The 19,574-nt window shown below is 46.5% G+C and overlaps 1 protein-coding gene across 1 annotated transcript in view; it reads right to left on the bottom strand.

The window, feature by feature from the left end:
• Positions 1–6,947: 6,947 nt before the first annotated feature.
• The window catches only part of LOC147700918 (C-type lectin domain family 2 member B-like), a 95,173-nt gene continuing 82,546 nt past the window's right edge, over positions 6,948–19,574 (bottom strand). The window contains exon 6 of the mRNA XM_086929772.1: positions 6,948–8,360. Coding sequence (XP_086785898.1) covers positions 8,246–8,360 — 115 coding nt within the window. The 3' untranslated portion in view covers positions 6,948–8,245. The remainder of the gene's footprint in view (positions 8,361–19,574) is intronic.

Consider the following 19,574-nt stretch of genomic DNA (forward strand, 5'->3'; position numbering starts at 1 on the left):
CTAGAAAGGAGAGCAGTTGGTTTATTTCCTTGTGCAGCTTCTGCAATCCTGACCAGGTAGACACCCTTTCCTTCTTTTTCCCCACACTGGATTTAGGTTATTGGTGATATTGGATACAGTTCAGTATTGCCCTCAGTCTGGTGCTGCAAAGTAGTCCAAAAGGATACCATTTTTCTGGTTTACAAAACTGCAGTAAAAGCTGGCTTGTGTTGCTGATCACAGAGCTATCACCAAATTAGGGACAATAAGGTATTTACTACCATCAACAGATTGACTTCAAATATTTAAAAGAGAGTGTTTGAGGTCTCTGCAAATGGGGTGTAGGACTTCAATGAGGACATCTTTGATGCAGAACTAGGAATACAAGTAAGTAACATTTACTTCTGCAACTCATACGTAGCTACACCGAAGTATGTAATCACCCACTGGTGCGAAGAGCACAATCGTTGATGGCCCAAAATACAGAGGTGAACTGGTGAAAACACAGTCTATAGCACAACACTGGTGAATTAATATACCACACTATAATCAACACATTTCATAATTACCTAATTAACATTTATTGACATTTAAAGGTGCAACAAGAATTTAAGCGGCATACAACAAAAACTCACCCAATATAAACAATTCTGATTTGTGTGTCAAAATACAAGAATAACATACAGACTCCAAAAACAATTCAACATGCTTTACATGATAAGAACATTTAGGACACAGAATTGGAGAAACAGTGTGAATTGGATTTCCATGATGTACTGTACTGGGTAATTGTCAATGTCAATTGTCAATGTTTAAAACGAACTTCTCATATATAATGTTAAAGTATATATATATATTGTATTTCTATAATTAAGAGTTAACAGGTTACAGGTAAATGAATTGAAAGCCTAAACTGAGCTGGAGTATTTCTATTGGATTGTCACCAAATTAAAGGCATTGCTACCTACATCATTGTGAGCTACTTGATCTGACTTTTTAAAAGACAAGAATCCTATAGCACCCACATATATCAATCACTATAATATTTTTCATTACTTGGCAGACAGCACGAAAAAATAAGTAGCCAAATAAAGCACGTACATAGCAAAACACAACACTATCAGTGTACAATGCCTATAAAATAGGAAGGAAATGAAATGGACACAAAAGTCAATGAATCCACCTATGCACTGCTCTTTAAATATGAATCATTTTGATGATCGCCTACTCGTTATGAATTTTAAACCCTTCAGTGCACCGTCACATCAAATTTTAAGGCAGAGTCATTTCTAGATCATTAAATCCAAAATTCCTTCCTAAAGCCACTACGAACAATAAAAAAGTACAGCATATATTTCGCCTTCTTAGAGGCTCATCAGTGCAGTGTAGCTCCCTTACAACGATTGCTCTGAATTTTCATTGCCCCTACAGTAATTTTCTACCCATTGGTCCATGCCAAACCTCCAATACTACTAACAAAACCCAATGAGCACCAGCATTTGTGGTGCTAACTGGAGGAAAGGTGGGAACTGGCTAGCCAAGGGAGATCAAATACTTACATACTGCCTAAATAAACATACAATGGCTACAAAGAGGTAAAGCAACACAAACATAACTTGCCTTTAAAGATCATCAAAAGAGTGTGAAATAATCAGCAACAAAGCATGTTCAGACCTCACTTAAGGCAGATAAAACCTTAATCAGTAATCTTCCAAATAAAGCTGAATACAGAAATTGTGCTCATTACAAAAGAACAGACACCCTCATATCTTCTCCCTAAATATACTGGACCCTTATTCCAAGGGAGCACTTGTGAAGTGAATCCTGCAATGCATAAATTGGTCCATCCAATAAATGTCACAGACACTACACAGAGCAGTTATCAAAGAATACAACATGGTACCTGGGGCTCCAGATTAGATTTTGTAGCGGACATTAAGGAGTAATTCTAAGGTGGAAAAGGTCTCTAAAGGACAAGGGCAAGTTAGATAGGATTAAACTCTCCCCCAGACTAACAAGAAATGTAAGTCGCTAGGAGTGAAAGGGTAATGAATACTCATTCAATACTTGAAACCCAGATAGGATTGAGTAAGGAAATAAGCAATAACCGAGGCAAGCCTTTTGCACTTTCTACAAGTTGCACACTACATTTTCAGTAACAGGTCTTCTTTCAGATTTTCAACGGTTTAAGTTCACTGTTATAAAACAAAGATCAATGCCCAGTAGAACAAGTTACTTAACTTCAGCAATTCTCTTTCTGGTGGATACTCCATCTAATCTCACTCACCTCACCTTATGACTACTACCAGGTACCAGAATTACCCCACATATTTGGCAGGTAGCATAGTTAGGCTCAGAATCCGGATGGTCCTGCCCTGGTACTGATGTCTAGCACCCTACATAGCCACAACCTCCACGTGCTGCTGTCAGTTTCTTTTTTATATCTATCTGCGTCGTCAGTTGAGTTGAGCCCTTGGGAATCATAGTGTGCAAGTGTGCTTATTTGTAGATTGGAATATTATTAGCATGACTAGAGGAGTCAAATCCATAGCACTGGAGAAGGGGGGGTGGGGGAGTCTGTGAGGAATCGGATTGGATAGAATGTCCATCAGAAATAGCATTACCAAGGTAAGTAACTTATTCTTCGGATGGATACTTCTAACCGCAGGTTCCTCAACTTTTGATTAGATAACAAAGCAGTCCCTTCCCAGGTGGTAGGTCTATGGAAAGACTTATACCAGAAAGAAACATGCAGGGCAGAGCGAGTAGAGCACCCCATGCACCAGACCTGGATATCCAGACAGTAGTGCTCTGTGAATGTGTGAACTGACACCCACGTAGCAGACTGGCAGATGTCAGAGACAGGCACACAACACATCAGCCCAGTGGTAGCAGCCTTTGCTCTGCTGGAATGCGCATGCAATTCTTCTGGACGCTGTTTTTTGGCCAATCTGTATCAGATTTGGAAGCACAGAAAAATGTATCTGACGATAGTCCACCTCTTGAACGCTTTTTCTTTCTTCCCACAGGTGAAGGCCACAAAAAATAGATATTCCATCCAATGTTAATTGGTACAATCAGTGTAAACCTCAGGGCACTCTAAGTCCAGATAAAGACTCTTTATCTTTGTGTGGATGTGATGGAATGAAAAAAACTAGCAGGGTGACAGAGCGCTCAACGTGGAAGAAAGGCCGCTTTGCCCTGAGAACTAGCTGGTCCAGGATGAAGGTGGAATACGGTTGCAGAAGAGATAGCACTTGTAATTCACCTACGAGATAAGCTAAATTTATTGCTGTGAGAAATGTTGTATTTATGGTGAGCAGTCGAGAGAACAGCGGGGCCTTGGCGCAAACGGAGTATACATGAGGAAAGTGATAACCACGTTGATGTTCCACTGAGGGGTTACAAATGGTGTTGGCCTGAACCCCTATGAGAAAGCGCATCACAATAAGTGATTTAGATAAGGATGACTGATTAGGTAAATGTCATAAGGTTGAAAGAGCAGACAACATAACAGTATTATGTCAGGCAACTGTGCCTGTAGAGGTTGGAAATTTCAGGAAGAACACAAGACAACAACCATTTTCCTGCGTCCAGCTTAGGCTGTTTTAGTTGAAAGACAATAGGCTGACAAGACGACACTCACTACTTTGGTAGGAAGAAGTAATCAATTGTCAATGCTCAATCCCAAAGCATGGTGTTGTGGGTTGTGCAGGGTCAGCTGCAGGTCCCTGCCCTTCTGCTGTGACAGATCCTGAAGAACAGCCGGATCAGAGGACAGATGCTCATAGCCAGAGGTTCTGGGTTCCCCATTCTCCTTGCCGCATATCCGGAGCCGCTACGCTTGGGCTTGGTCATTCCTGATCTACTTCAGAAACAAAGGCAGGAAGATGTGCCAGACTCCAATCCAAACAAAGGGAGCCTCTGCGTTTGAACAGCTTTTGAACTCCTTTTGCAAAACCATGAGCTGCACATTCTCTGTCAGGGTGAAAAGAATGGATCCAGGGTTCTCCCTACTGCTGAAAGACACCCTGTGCCACCTCGGACTGCAGCCACCATACAGGATACGGTAGGCAACGCCAACATAGTTGGTCACTGCATTTCAAGATTCTGGCAGGTGCTGTATGATTGTGGAGATGCCCTGACAATTTTTCTGAAGACACAGATCCTCTTGGAAGCAGACCGAAAACCCAACTTCGCCCTATTTTTGCAGTATCCCAGGGCGGTGGTGCGGTATGTGTGTTGTTTCCTCTTGATGGACCGTAGAAATGCTTTCAATGCCAAGTGAATCGACTTCAGCTCTAACAAGCTGATGTGTAGCAGGTTTTCAATAAAGACAAGAGGTCTCTGATCTCCATCTTTCTACCAGTTTACCACCCCAACCCAGCAACAATGTGACATCACAATCGTTAGCTCTGGGTGGGGTAGGAAAATGGATCTGCCACTGATCCAACAGCCACTATTGCTGATCTTTCGCAGTTGCCTCCAACACCTGAATGGAATCTGAAGGGTTCCACTGGTGCTAAGCCCACTGAGACTTCAGAAACTGCTGCAGAGCCTGCAGGTGCCACCTGGAGTGGACCACAAGCAGGATTCAGGAGGACAAGAAACCTCAGTGCCTCTCTCACGGAGTCCCAGGTCAAAGGCTGAAACATCAGGATCATAACTCAAACGTCTTGGACTCATTGAGGCAGAGGGAGGGCCAAGAAGACCACCATGTCTAGGATGGCTCTTATGAAGGGGGATCAGCTGTAAAGGAGTCGGGTATGACTTGGTACATTAATGGAGAACTCTAGCGAGGTAAAAAGGTTGTTTTTTGTATGGAGGGTGGCCACAGCTCTTTGAAGCATGCTAAATTTTAGCAATCGGTTACCAAGGTATGGAGAGACTGGCATTCCCAACCTCCAAAGGTGCTCAGTGACCACCACCATCAGTTTCGTAAACACCTGAGGTGCACTGGTAAGGCCTAAGGGGAGCACTGAAGGCTTAAGGCCTATGTGAAATTGCAGGTAACCCTGTGGAACTGCACGATGGAAATGTGGAAATAGGCCTCCAACGCTGAATCCACAGTGTCTCCAAAGAGACCTGTGCCAGAAAATGGTATGTCCATGAGGGATTGGTATAAGTCACTTAAGAATCCTGTGGAGTGAATCCAAGTGTAAAGCCAAAGCACCACTTGTCCGGACTGTCCTACCCAACCAGTCTGTATTGTCCAAACTCAAGCAAAGCCCATACTTTGCAGAATCGGGACCATTGCAAATGATCTGCTAAAGGTTTCCCCTGAGGGGCTCTGGGACAGCTGGAAAGATCTCTGCCACACTGTCGCACAAAAAATGCGAGTAGCGACACAGGAGGCAGCTTAAATTAATGAAACCGAGGGCAAGGCTGGCAGAGGAGAACATATTTTCATGAACCTCTCCCTGCACTTTGAGTCTATATCTGGCACAGTGGTGAAAAACGCATTGGAGTTAAGCCTGCTGCTAGAGGCCTGAACTACCAGGCTGCCTGGCGTGGGATGTTGCAGCAGAAAAGCAGGATTTCCCAGAGCAGGTCTGTATCTCCTCACTATCTGTCTATTAACTGGTGGGCAAGATGATGGCTTCACCCAGGTTCCCAGCTGGGTATCAGTGAGAGCTTTATTAAGAGGCTCCTGTGAGGTCTGCCCAGTCTTCAGGACCTATGTGAGGTCATTGGTCTTGACCTCAGTGGTGTCCAGGTGTATTTGGAGGAGGTTTGCTGCCCTCTTGAGTGGGTGATGGCAGGCTTGTGTTTGGGGAGGTACTGAGGCCACTGGCAACTGTTAGCGGTCATAATTGGGGTCAGGCAGGATATATCTAGTGGAAGAGTCTCCAACTTGCAATATCCTAATCTACTAAATGGGTGCAACTTCGGAAGAGGTTGCAGCAGATTTGCTTCGGAGTACGAAAGGACTATCGGCTCCTCTTCCGGTGTCAGGTGACGCCTTGAGTTCAAGCATATATTGTGGCACCATATGGGGCCTGGGATTGTGCCTTGGCCCTGGAGTCATGGTCAAGGGGCACAGACTAATAGATCCGGAGAGGGAGACCAAATGAAGGCCCCTTTTGGAACCATAGGACCTGAAGGCAGTCCAAAGGAACCCGGTAGGCAACTGAAGATTTGCAGCTTAGCCTCTATGTAGCCTGCAGAATCGCTGAAGAGCCCAGGAACTCAGATTAAAGGGGTACTAAAGCCGAGATCAGTTCCAAGGTCCAAGACAGATCACATCTTAGAAGTTCCATGAGCACCATTCACTCCTCGTGGCAGGAGGAGGAAGCTGTGCCTAGATTTCTTGTGCTTCTTAGAATGGAGTCATGATTTTGAGATTGCTTGTGGGACTGACCCCGGGAAAGAGAATAAGTCTGACCTCGAAGCCTCAACTGTTTGCAGCCCAGCGAAGAGGAGTACAGATTTGAGTGCGCCGTACCCCAGTGAACACTGAGCAGCAGCCACATGCATTGTATTCAGGACATGTTCCTAGTGGCCTCTCATTGCCAAATGTTTGTGGCAACCCTTGCATGGTTTGACTTGCGGTGTTAGGACTATACAAATCCCTTGAACACTGGAAAAAAATTGAAAATCGTAAAAGTACATTTTTGGCAGACAGAATTTGAGGGAGAGAGTTCTGGATCCACCTTGGAAGGTGGAGAAAGAAAGAAACTGACATCAGCGTGCAGAGGTGGTGGCTATGTAGGGGAACTTCTGCGACAAGGTGGACCAGACGCACAACTGCACCGTACTAATGCCCAAGGGAATTGCTGGGAAAAGTTTCCAGATCGGCACCAGAGGGTTTTCGAAAAGATGAGAAATTTGCAGTTAGAAGTATCCATCAGTAAGTAGTTTTCTAAAGGCTATGTTGTGGTAGAAGCAAAAAAGTTAAAGATTATTTCTATTGAACTAGTGAATTTTACAGCAGGCTGTGTACCTTTTCATTAGATAATTATGTTTTTGGCATCAGTTTGTGGCTTGTTTTAAAACATTAGTAGTTTTGCAATTAAGAAAGGCCACTAAGGGGAAATCACTCTTGTTGCGCAGGAATATCTGTAATGAGCGTGCATCTACTGGTATAACAGATACACTTTCATTACTGCTGAACGACAAGGGAGCTACCATGTGAAGGTGCCCCACTTAGTATTCTCTTCTATGTTGAAGAAATAAACTCCCACTGCAACACACAACTGTCCCGGACACACAGGAGTCATATCCCTGTGCGTCATGAACACTTAAACATTTTCCTTCCATGGAAAGCCATGCCTAGGAAGAAAAAACAGTGATGTGTTCACCTGGCCTAAATGGCAGGGAAAGTGCTTCTTGGACCGGTCAGTCCAGCTTTGCACGGACTGCCAGTGAAGGGTTTCTGCCATTGGAGCTCAACATAAACCCAGTGGTTCCCTATCTTTAAATGGGATGGGGCAACAGTGAGGCTGAGGAGGAAGAAGTACCAACAATTTGTGGTGGTGCTACTGTTCTGCTAAACTCTAAATGACTCCCCATGTCCTTTCAGTTTCAGGCACGAGAGTGCTCGAATGTTGGGAAGGAGCAAAGAAACAATTTGCTCCATTGCCCACACAGGTAGAGAAGTGGTAAGAATACTCCTACGTTTTCAGTCTGATGATAACCGTCAGACTGAGGAAATGAAACTATAGGACAGACAGACCGGTATATCTAGCTTCAATGCAAACCTGTGGTTAGTTTAAGAACAAAGACCCCTACCAGAAGTCAGACTTGCTGAAAACAGGCAAAGCACACCCAAGAACAGTTTGACCAAACCTAGGGCCTTATTTCTACTCCCCTAACATGTCACATTTTCTATATTTAAGCATCACCGGTATGCAATGGCATTGTAAATAAGCCCCCTAGTTCTGGGGCAAAAAAAGTTTGAAACTTGTTTTTTTTTGCTTCACACCAGGAGATAAGCCTAGTAAAGATAAGCAATTAAAAATCCAGTACAAATGGAGCAACTGCAAATATATGCACAGAATCCGCAGTCTGTTTTTCACATATTAGTAAGACTTAATCTCCCAAAGTTAAGGATCTTAGGGAGTAGATAGTCACATATTGATTCTCATCATTTAAGAGAGATAAACTTTCACATCTTTTAAGAAGCAGACATGTAAGACAGATGATTTCTTTGCTGTGGCTTAAAAATAGACATGGTGTTTAAGACTGAACAGATGCCCAAACCACACCAACTTTTGCCCAATTATCCTACAGAATTCGAAGGTGGATAACTGCAACCAATAAATCCTCAATTCTTCCATTGCTTCTTGATGCAAATCCAGTTCCTCTTGTTATAGCAGCGACCAGAGCCGACAGCTACCTCATTTAGGTATGCACAGTCTGAATCACCCTCAACAGCAAACCTGGAACAAAACCAAATAAGAAAAGTTAATGTCAAACCAAATCATGTGACCACGCTCCATTACTGTCTCAATTCATGAGAATCAAAAATAACAAAGAAATGGGAAAAAAAAGATAATCCTACATCCTGCTAACAATGAATGAAGAGCACAGGATTGGGGGCTGGCACAAACCTTTTTAGTGAAGAAGAGAAAAGACATTGGAAAACAACTGGTCAGACAAGAGCAAATGATCCACATTTGCATTAGGTGGAGCCTACAAAATTGGCTGCAGGTTTGTTGGGGTTTATGAAAGCTACTGTTCTTACTAACCATCTGGATACTCAAATAGGCTTTACCAATCCACCTCCACCTCTTTCCAATGAGAAGGATGTTACTTATCACCCCACTGCCTATCTTTTAAGGCCTGAGGTGGAGCAGCCATCATATTCCCTTGAAGATAGAGTCATAACCTGGAGCAGTGAAGTAAGGTCTATTATCATCCATGTTTGGTGAAGACTCCCACCCAAAATCCAGCTGGCGCTGGGCACATTGCAAAGACGTGTATCCTATTTAGGAACATTCTAGAACATCTGGTGCACTGAAAATCCAGATGGAGAGATCAGATAATCATAAAATTAAAAAAATGCAGTAATGTGGAGCTTTTTTGCAGCTGCTGGGAATGTGACAGACAAAATCTGCTTCTGTTACTTTCTTGCCATTCCCTTCCAATCAGTTACCAACCCAAAGTTGTGTATCACCAAGTCTGACATTTAGCAGACAGATATAAAAATATAAACTAGATGGAATTTATGTAGCAAGAATAAGATTCATAAATGAAATGTCTTGATAGCATTTGTATGTTGAGAGCGAATATTTTAAAAAGCATTCCCAGAACAGGTTGCATTCAGCCTTTATTTGCTCAAATGATTTTAGATTCCCAGGTCTGTAACTTAGACCAAAATAGACAAGAACATCTTTTGTACAGCTAATGTGACAGAGTTCACTTATGGTCTAAAATTTCACGTTGGTATGTGCTTGGAATGGATGTGAAGGCATGAGTATGCTCAGTCCCAGAGTACCCATCTTAGCAGCCTTCGACTGGTTATAGGCAGCTAAGATCGGAAGATTTAGTTACTAACCTGTATAGCAACAGTTTCAACGAGTACATTTGATGCTAAAAAAGTAAAAAATGACTCATCTTTACGGTCCACAAAGCAATCATTTGGGTTTGGAGCCCACCCATTGGTTGGCTTCATTGTCACTCATTTGCTTACTATTTATTCATTAGCATGTGTGGGCTATCCTTCCTTTTCTTGGGGTTTTCCCTCCCCTGGAGTATGGATGCATCACTGAGTTCTTCAACTTCTCGTTTTGTCAGGTCCTACTTTTTTGTCTTCTTTAAGCAGTCTCAGAGACTGCATATGTTTTCCCAATGTCTTCCTTGTGTGCCTCTTTATGCTGCTCTACGACACCTGTGTGCTTCTACGTTGCCCCCAATGCATAATGTTCTTGCACTCTACACCTATTGCTTTCTCCCGCTCATTTGTTTCCCCTGTGCCCCACATTTTTCTCTCTTTCTTATTTTGCCTGTACCCTCCATGATATTTCTCCCCCATCCTCGGCTTTAATGTTGCTTACCCCTCCCGTGCACACCTGATGATGCAAACATTTGTCCTAGCTTAGGTAAGCACTATGGGCCTGATTCATGAAAGGGTTTTGCCCATTCTGTGTCTATGGGAAAATGTGTTCATGAATATGGCCCTTAATTCCTGACCCGGTTTTGCGATTAAAAACTGCAGCATGACTATGAATGACACCACACAAGAGAGTTACGAGCGCGGTGTCAGGGAGCATTATTCTTTCATTTTCTTCTAAGAGAGAGTCAATCAATCAAAGACATTTATAGAGCGCACTACCTACCCGTAGGGTCTCGAGGCGCTTGGGGGGGTGCCGCTACTGCTCGAACAGCCAGGTCTTGAACTTCTTCCTGAAGGAGAGGTGGTCTTGGGTCAGGCGCAGGTCGGCCGGGAGGGAGTTCCAGGTCTTGGCGGCCAGGTAGGAGAAGGACCTTCCTCCTGTGGTGGCTCTGCGGATGCGTGGGACGGCGGCGAGGGCGTGGCTGGCAGACCGGAGGTGGTGTTTGGGAGCGTAGAAGTTGATGCGGTTGTTGAGGTAGCTCGGGCCTTGATCGTGGAGAGCTTTGTGTGCGTGGGTAAGGAGGCGGAAGGTGATTCTCTTGTTGACCGGGAGCCAGTGTAGGTCTCTTAGGTGTCCGGAGATGTGGCTGTGTCGTGGGATGTCGAGGATGAGTCTAGCTGAGGCGTTCTGGATGCGCTGGAGTCTCTTCTGGATCTTGGCGGTGGTTCCGGCGTAGAGAGCGTTGCCGTAGTCCAGTCGGCTGGTGACGAGGGCCTGGGTGACGGTCTTCCTGGTCTCTGTGGGGATCCACCAGAAGATCTTCCGCAGCATGCGCAGGATGTTGAAGCACGACGAGGAGACGGCGTTGACTTGCCTGGTCATGGAGAGGGAGGAGTCCAGGATGAAACCCAGGTTGCATGCGTGGTCCGTTGGTTTGGGTGCGGTGCCCAGGGCGGGGGGCCACCAGGAGTCGTCCCAGGCGGAGGGCGAGGAGCCCAGGATGAGGACCTCCATCTTATCTGAGTTCAGTTTCAGGCGGCTCGTCGTCATCCACTCGGCTACCTCTTTCATCCCTTCGTGCAGGTTGGCTCTGGCGGCGGCGGGGTCGTTGGTCAGGGAGAGGATCAGCTGGGTGTCGTCGGCGTAGGAGATTATGTTGAGGTTGTGTTGGCGTGCGATGGCCGCGAGGGGGCTCATGTAGACGTTGAAGAGAGTAGGGCTCAGCGAGGATCCTTGAGGGACGCCACAGATGACTTTGGTGGCCTCTGACTTGTACGGAGGTAGGCGGACTCTTTGTGTTCTTCCGTCGAGGAAGAAGACGATCCATTCCAGTGCCTTCTCCTGGATTCCGACGTTGCTGAGGCGCTGCACTAGGGTGCGGTGGCAGACCGTGTCGAAAGCCGCGGAGAGGTCTGGGAGGATGAGGGCCGCTGTTTCTCCGTTGTCCATCAGGGCTCGGATGTCGTCAGTGGCGGCGATGAGGGCAGTCTCGGTGCTGTGGTTGGCACGGAATCTGGACTGCGATGGATCAAGGGATCCGTTAGTCTCGAGGAAGGCGGCCAGCTGTTTGTTGACGGTCTTTTCGATGACTTTGGCTGGAAACGGGAGAAGAGAGATGGGGCGGTAATTCTTGAGTTCGGTGGGGTCTGCTGTAGGTTTCTTGAGTAGAGCGCTGAGTTCGGCGTGCTTCCAGCTCTCGGGGAAGGTGGCGGTGTCGAATGAGGTGTTGATGATGTCCCGCAGGTGGGGTGCGATGACAGCGTCGGCTTTGTTGAAGACGTGGTGAGGGCAGGGGTCGGTCGGAGATCCGGAGTGGACGGAGTTCATCATGTGGACGGTGTCTTCGGTGTTGACCGGGGTCCAGGCGCGGAGGGTGGTGGTGGGTGGCGTTGCTGCGGTCGTGGCGTGCGTTGGTTGGGTGCTGAAGCTGTTGTGTATGTCCGCGATCTTGTTGTGGAAGTAGGAGGCGAGGGAGTTGCAGAGGTCTTGTGATGGGGTGATGTCGTTGTTTCCGGCGTTTGGGTTGGAGAGCTCTTTCACGATGTTGAAGAGTTCCTTGCAGTTGTGTGCGTTGTCGTCCAGTCGGTTCTTGAAAGCCGTTTTCTTGGCGGTGCGGATCAGTTGGTGGTGTTTCCGGGTGGCGAGCTTGAGGGTGGTCCTGTTGTCCGGCGTGGGTTCCTTTCTCCAGACTTTCTCGAGGGCTCGGCAGTTCTTCTTGGAGCTCTTGAGTTCGTCGGTGAACCATGGGGCTCTCTTATTGCCGGGTCTGCTGGGCGGGATCCTCAGAGGGGCGAGTTCGTCTGCGCATTTGCTGATCCACTTCGAGAGGTTGTCGCGGCCTGGCTGGGGTTCGCTGAGCTGGCCGGAGTGTGCGAAGAGAGAGTGGAGGTAGTGAGAGTGTGCGAAGAGAGAGTGGAGGTAGTGAGAGTGTGCGAAGAGAGAGTGGAGGTAGTGAGAGTGTGCGAAGAGAGAGTGGAGGTAGGGAGAGTGTGCGAAGAGAGAGCCGAGGTAGTGAGTGTGCGAAGAGAGTGGAGGTAGTGAGAGTGTGCAAGAGAGAGTGGAGGTAGTTAGTGTGCGAAGTGAGCGTGGAGGTAGTGAGAGTGCGAAGTGAGCGTGGAGGTAGTGAGAGTGTGCGAAGAGAGAGTAGAGGTAGTGAGCGTGGAGCGAGTGTGGAGTGAGTAGAGAGAGAGACAGAGAGACAGACAGAGAGAGAGACAGACAGAGAGAGAGACAGACAGAGACAGAGAGAGAGACAGAGACAGAGAGAGACAGAGAGAGAGAGAGAGAGAGAGAGAGAGAGAGAGAGAGACAGACACAGAGAGAGAGAGAGAGAGACAGAGAGAGAGAGAGAGAGACAGACACAGAGAGAGAGAGAGAGACAGAGAGAGAGAGAGAGAGACAGAGACATAGTCACATCAGAGCCACAGCACCCCCGCCCCCGTGATGCCCAAACCCGCAAATAACACACAGCCACAAGTGTTAAGTTTGGGAAAAATTTGCTGCAGGTTTATTACATACAACATATGTAATGATGGTGCGTTAACTTATGGGCGATCCAAGGGCAGGCAGCATTCTCGCCACCTGCCCGCCTGTTGAGCCAAACAGCACAGTGGCGAACCACCCAACTGCTGCACACTTATTATAATTATTATAATTATACTACACACGCCCCTTGCAGGGCGTGACTAGGCAAACCCCCGGCTGCACAGGCCCACAACCGCCCGAAGGACTACTGGAGCGCCAACACTAGTTCCTGCACCTCCCATGAGGTTACAGGTTAGGCTCTGAGGTTATGCTCTGGCACCCCTATGTGCCCGCTGCAGTACAGTGTTTGCACCTCTCTTCTTCCGGATCGCCCAGTAACTCCGCCACAGCCCGTGCGGTGGTTCCCGCTGCCGCACGGGCCCCCCACCACTGCTACTACTTTCTACCTGCAACCTTCGCACAGAATTGAATCCTTCAGATAGAGGAGGAACAGGGCAAGCCCATAGGCGTGATGAACACCATCAGCCACAAAGAATCCCCGACCTAACCTTAGCTCCGCAGAGCTTCACGTCAGTCCAATGAACAAGACCCAACGGCAAATACAGGGACCCTTTCCACCTCGAGGAGACCAAAGCTCCTGACCTGAACCTAACATGCCGGAAGGAATGACAGGCCCCTCTGCCACTAATCTGTATATCCCCCCGGGACCAAACCTTCCCCAATAGAGTAACCATCCCTGGTTCTAGAGGCCATAGTACTAGAAAAGACCTCAGACAAAGCGTCAGGGGACTACACCCAGGTGAAGTTACCACTACTGTGCAAGCAGACCTCTACACCGTCAACCAGAAGGTGTGCCCACTTGACACGCATGCGCTGCTATCCTCAGAGCACAGGGGGATAGGGGGGGGTCACTACAGAATAGACTACATAACAAGGGCGAAGTTATATGGGATATAACCAGAATTACTGCATGCATCACCGCACTCATGTGTTTTGTCTGGAAGCAGCTTAGGCCCTGCAACCAATAAGTTGGCTAGTCTGTGGGTAGATTTACGACCACCACCAAGGGGTAGCTGTATAGAAACCAATTGCCCCTTAAGCACCTGACCTGCATGAAGACCCGCCTGATAAACGAATGCCTCTCTGACGCTAATCAGCATATCCACCCGGGTAAATCCCTCTACAGCAATGGCGTAGACTATCCCAGGTACGTGAGGTCATACCCCTGGCAAGGAACCAGGAGATGGGAAGCCTCCCCCGCTGGTATCCCACACAAATTATAAAACAGGGGAAACCGCGCATGTCACTGAGACACACCACACAACTTCCCACAAGCATCAGCAAACACACCCAATGATGTACGACTTCAGCTGAAGCGCAGTACTACATACACTGTAACTGCTATGTTTACGCTTGTGCAACTAAACTCAAGAAGATACAGAAGTCTAATGGAGAGCGCAAGCATATATTGGTATAAAACTTGCGAGGTGAACTACATGCATATACATGAGTATACAGGATTGACAAAGAAACAGCCGGAATCACATGACGCTTAGTTTGCCAAAAGGCTGCAATACCATGCCACCTCAAGGATGACTTGTCTCCAAGGTTGACTTACGACCCCCCCACAGGAATATGATAGGTTATTAACAGTCCAGACTCAGGCTGTGGTTGCACCAGTTGCTCCACTTAGGCATGAGGTGGGAGTAACACTGCAGGTTGCTGACCCTACCTTCTGCTGAGAGGCAGCAGGAGCTCCCGGACTGATGGCGCAGCGGGTGGGCTGCCTACTGATTCCAGAGCCTTGGATGACAGACAGACCACAGCAGTATTTTGGAATGGGTGAAATGACAATTGTCCTGTGACCTTTCCTACTCAAAGGCAATTTAACACAGTACAGGTCCCAGAATTTAAACATAACAGGACTAGCCAACCCTCTTGGTTGAGGCCCCAGGGGATATAACGCGCCAGGGGATATTCCTTTAAGTTAGGGGTGGGTCTGGAACGTGCAAAAATCCTACTTAGGCACATCCTAGACTGACTTCCCTACAGGCCAACCTTGCCTTGACGAACGGTAAGATAGAAACCCAGAGTGAAATACATGAAAAGTGACAGGAAATTCGCACCTATTGCACCCTGAATCCACACTGTAGAGGTCTGCATACTTAAATTAACCCAGTACCGGTCCCAGGATTGTACAGATAACAGGACTAGTTATCCCTCATGGTAAGGCCCCAGGAGGAGATATGTGCCAGGGGATAATTCCATTCCTCATGGTTAAGGCCCCAGGAGAAGATATGCGCCAGGGGATATTCCCATTAGTTTAAGCCTGGGCCTAGAGCTTGCTAATAATCCTACTTTGGCACGTCCTAGACTGTCTTTCATACAGCTAGACCTACCATGACAAACAGTCAGATAGAAACACAAATGTGAGGGCCCGTCCCAATAGAGCGCCATAGGAAAAGCACAGCAGTAAAAGCTGTCATGTGTAAGATAATAAGGTGCCAATACAAATTTCCGCACAGCAATAAATTAATAACTGTAGAGGTCTACATACCTACTGTTCTGCCCGTCACAGCACTATCTTATTTTGGGATAACGATGATCGGAGTCCCGCCCATGCACCAAATGGCCTGTGCCCCCCACATAAATATGAGTTCCTGCGAAGGGACAAAGCCCTAAATGCCACACACAACCAAGGTCAAGTGTGATGACCGTGACTAGAAGCAGGTCGACCACCTACATTCACTAATTAGTGACACCAGCAACTTCTTGACAAGCAGAACAATTTTGAATGGAAAGATGGGTACCATTTAATGTCTCTGGACTTAGTGTCACTTTATACCAGAATAAAACACTGGGATGATAAGGGCACTAGAGTATTTTCTTAGCAAAGGCAAACCAAGACTTTTGCACATTGCCGCAGCAGAGAAACCTTCCCTAACACGAAGAATAGGACAGGCGATAGTCGCAGAAAATATTTCGAAATCAGGTGGTTCCACTTATACCAAAAGGGGGGGTAAAGTCCAAGAGTGATGGGCATAAGGTCTGAATAAGCGACGCTGGGATGTGGAGTGAAAATGATTGGGTCAAGTATAATATCTTCAGAGCCGGTAAATACGGATCCACAAGGGAACACTTTGTTCAAATATTGTGACTTACCTAGTTCCCACATGGTTAGAGGGTTACTTGCCATTTTTATTCCTGATAATAGCAGAAAGAACACAGCACTAATCTCTGTCATACATGGGGCTTAAGGAAATGTATTATTAGGAATAGAAGCAGGGCTCGACGGAAGGATCGCTTTCAATAAGTCTATAAAGAACCACTCGCAGCCTCCATCGCCAGTGAAGCTGTCCTGCTAAACTCCTGATGATGCTGGCCGAATATCCAAAATTTATCTTAGGAAATATGATCGTGGGCATGTCATTTGCCACCTAAATGCCACACATAGTAATGGAATGGTTGGACAACTTATAGTAAGATACCATGGGACAGGATGTTACGCATTAGCCTTGACTTCCCCCTATGCCGAGCTCCCAAACCGGACCAAATTGGCGTACAGGGGGAGGGGGGTGGGGGGGGTGGGGGGTTGACAAATTTGAAATTATTCTTAACTGCACATCCTACAAAATGAGCAATACTGGCGACGTTAAGGCTTATGCACTCGGACCTGTTCATAGAGACTTATAGGGAAGGCACAACCGATGCAGGGTGAAATTATAAAGAAGTAACATGAATTAAGGGTAGCACAGCACGGCTGATCCCCATTGAAATCGTACATTGCCCTTCCTTATAAATAGCTTGTCGATTTCATAACCGGGGTACATGGGAACAAACCAGATTAGTTATTTCAGCCAACCAGAAATACCTACATAAGTATCTGTGCAACACTTTCAGTTTGGGGCCCAGGCCTCTTGGTTTGTGCTTTTCAGCTAGGCTGACATGGCTACTCTACACACCTCATTGTCCGGAGCGGCAAAGAGGCCTCCACGAAGGTGCAAGGGGATAATAAACTCTCTAGGCACCTCCCAGCCGCCCCGGACGTGCGGGATGAGTGGCTGGTCACAAGGTGGGCGGGGGCAGCCCACCGTGACTAAGAGCCCGCCCTCCTGATGGCCACTGTGTGGCCTCGGGCAAGAGCAGAGACAGAGAGAGAGACAGACAGAGAGAGAGAAAGAGAGAGAGAGACTGTGATGGAATTGGGGTCAAAGAGTGCATGAAGCTATGCAATGCCTCATAATATTGCAATTGTCTGCTAATAAAATTGTATTATCAAAATGTGCTCTTTGCAGTTACATCTGCTTTTGAAATACAGCATTGTCTAATGTTTTGAAACAGGTTTGATTTTTTTTACTCTAGCCCTGCTCCCAGTGACCCCGCCCCCACAGGCCCCACACCGACCGGTGCGGCCCTCAGCCACAAACCACATTGTAATTTTGGCCCCGACAGAAAGTTTGTGAGTACCAATGATCAACACCTACCATATGGTGCAATTTCACCAGTGACTGCAACCTGCTTCGACCCACACATCCAAAGTTCCATACAATCTATAATATACGCAGACTAACACTATCGTTAGTTTTGACATTCACAATCCCTAGATTGAATTTTCTTGCCCTAGATACATATCCATAACAATAAGGAGTGAGTCAATCTGTGACAGTGGGTACCAGAGTCACAGTGACAACGTCTCCTTCGGACATCACTGTGGTGGCTCATTGTGGGTACTGTACAGTGCTACGCACCAGTGTCTTTTATGCTTTCTTATCCACAAACGCAATGGTTTTTGCATTTTTATACACTCCCTTTGTGCCTTTTTCTATATGGTTGGGGTACCACTACATGGGTCTAGGACTAAGGGACATCACCTGGGGATCTCTGCCTGCTTTACCAGATTTTGAATCTTCTCTTTTTAATTGTTTTCCCTCCCTGCAGGTCGGACCCGGAATGATACACACAGTGGGTAGCACCCAGGGGCACTAACACCGTGTGGGGTAGTTTGTCCACCTTATATATGTTTTTTGTTCTGATGAAGCACCACAGATCCCTATGACCAGTTTAGGTGCAAAACAGATTGACTCTTTTTTTGAAGGTGTGACCATAGTTAGGTCTCTCCTGTGAGACAGTAGGAAACTTCCCCTATCCAATCTCAGCACCCTGACTACCAGGGTTCCTTTAAAACCTTAAGGTAGCACCCACCTGCCATAGGTTTTTATCCCCGGAAGGACAATCCCCTCATTAAAGTATAGTGCAGGATCTCCTTTACCAGTTTTAATCCTTCGTTCCACAACCCACCACTTCACGTTACGTACCACCATCACCCGCACTCATCATACAGCAGCCTCTTAGAAGATGTCCGCCAAAGTGACCCTACTTGGGACCCGTAGGGCATTGCAGTGCCGGCCCGACAAGGAGCGCCGCCCTATGATGAAGCAGGACATCCCCTAGGGGATGTGTGAGGGCAACATAAACAGTCTCACTGACTGTCCCTATTCAGTACTCTGAACCAGGCACTCTCCACCTTCTGATAGACCGTGCCTCCCACTCTATCTTTCCAGGAACATTATCCCCTTTTTGTAATTAGAAACCTTATAAAACAGTGCTTCCCGAACTTTTTAGAAATATAACCCATGTTTTAGTACGACATACATTCATGAGCCACCTAGCATTATTGGCCATGAAGTATGCAGTTGTGCGGATGACGAGCTGAGCTCGTCATGTAACGCGGTTATTTGAAAACAGCCGCACAGCGCAAAAATAACTGCAGCAGCGATGCGGTTAACTAAAGCATTGCGTGGTATCGCGTTGTTTTTTACAGTCTGCGAATTTCCATTGAAATGGCACTAAATTTGCACAAACATGCAGTTAGTTTTTCTTATGGAACCGTACTGCACACAAATGATAATATGTGATAATCGGGTTTCAGTGAATATTAATCATTTGTGCATCACTAAGTAAAGAGTATTGTTTTGTTCTGATCCTATTAAAATCTTTGATTCCATCACACTTCAGAATTACAAAACAAATGTGCTTCATTTGTGTTTTCTCAGCTGATGATTTTTTCCTTTTGAATTTACCCCGGATTTTGTTTGTCAGAGGGTACTCAGTCGTTAAGGCGACATACTACACTACACCAAACGGAAGTCCTACCCACCTCATTTAAAGTTGGGTGGAACTTCAGTATTTCAGAGGCAGAGACTACTCCAACGCAATTGCTGATATACACCTCCAACAGCACGACAGAGTAAGGGCTGTCAGACGTTTGGCCATTCGACTAACCACCTTATTTAGATTGAACTGTCAATTGGCCAGTTTTCAATGTCAGCCACCGCCAGGAGCAATGGTATGGGGCAGGGAAAACCAAAGAATGACCCCTCACCATGGAAGACAATCCCCATAGTGTGGGCATCTTAACTTTTTTATTTTGAAAAACAACATCCTGCTTTGGGATGTTTTTGAAAATAAAAAATAAAATATGTAATTTTTGATGGATGGTACCCTTCTTTTGTCAGAGCCAAATTTCAAACTTTTAATACATTGACAGAAACCACCATGAGTGCAGGCCTTGCTAATGTCAGGTCTGCTGGGGCAGCGGAGATTAAGATTTGG

This window comes from Lissotriton vulgaris, chromosome 7 (genome assembly GCF_964263255.1).
Source record: "Lissotriton vulgaris chromosome 7, aLisVul1.2, whole genome shotgun sequence".
NCBI classification, from domain to species: domain Eukaryota; kingdom Metazoa; phylum Chordata; class Amphibia; order Caudata; family Salamandridae; genus Lissotriton; species Lissotriton vulgaris.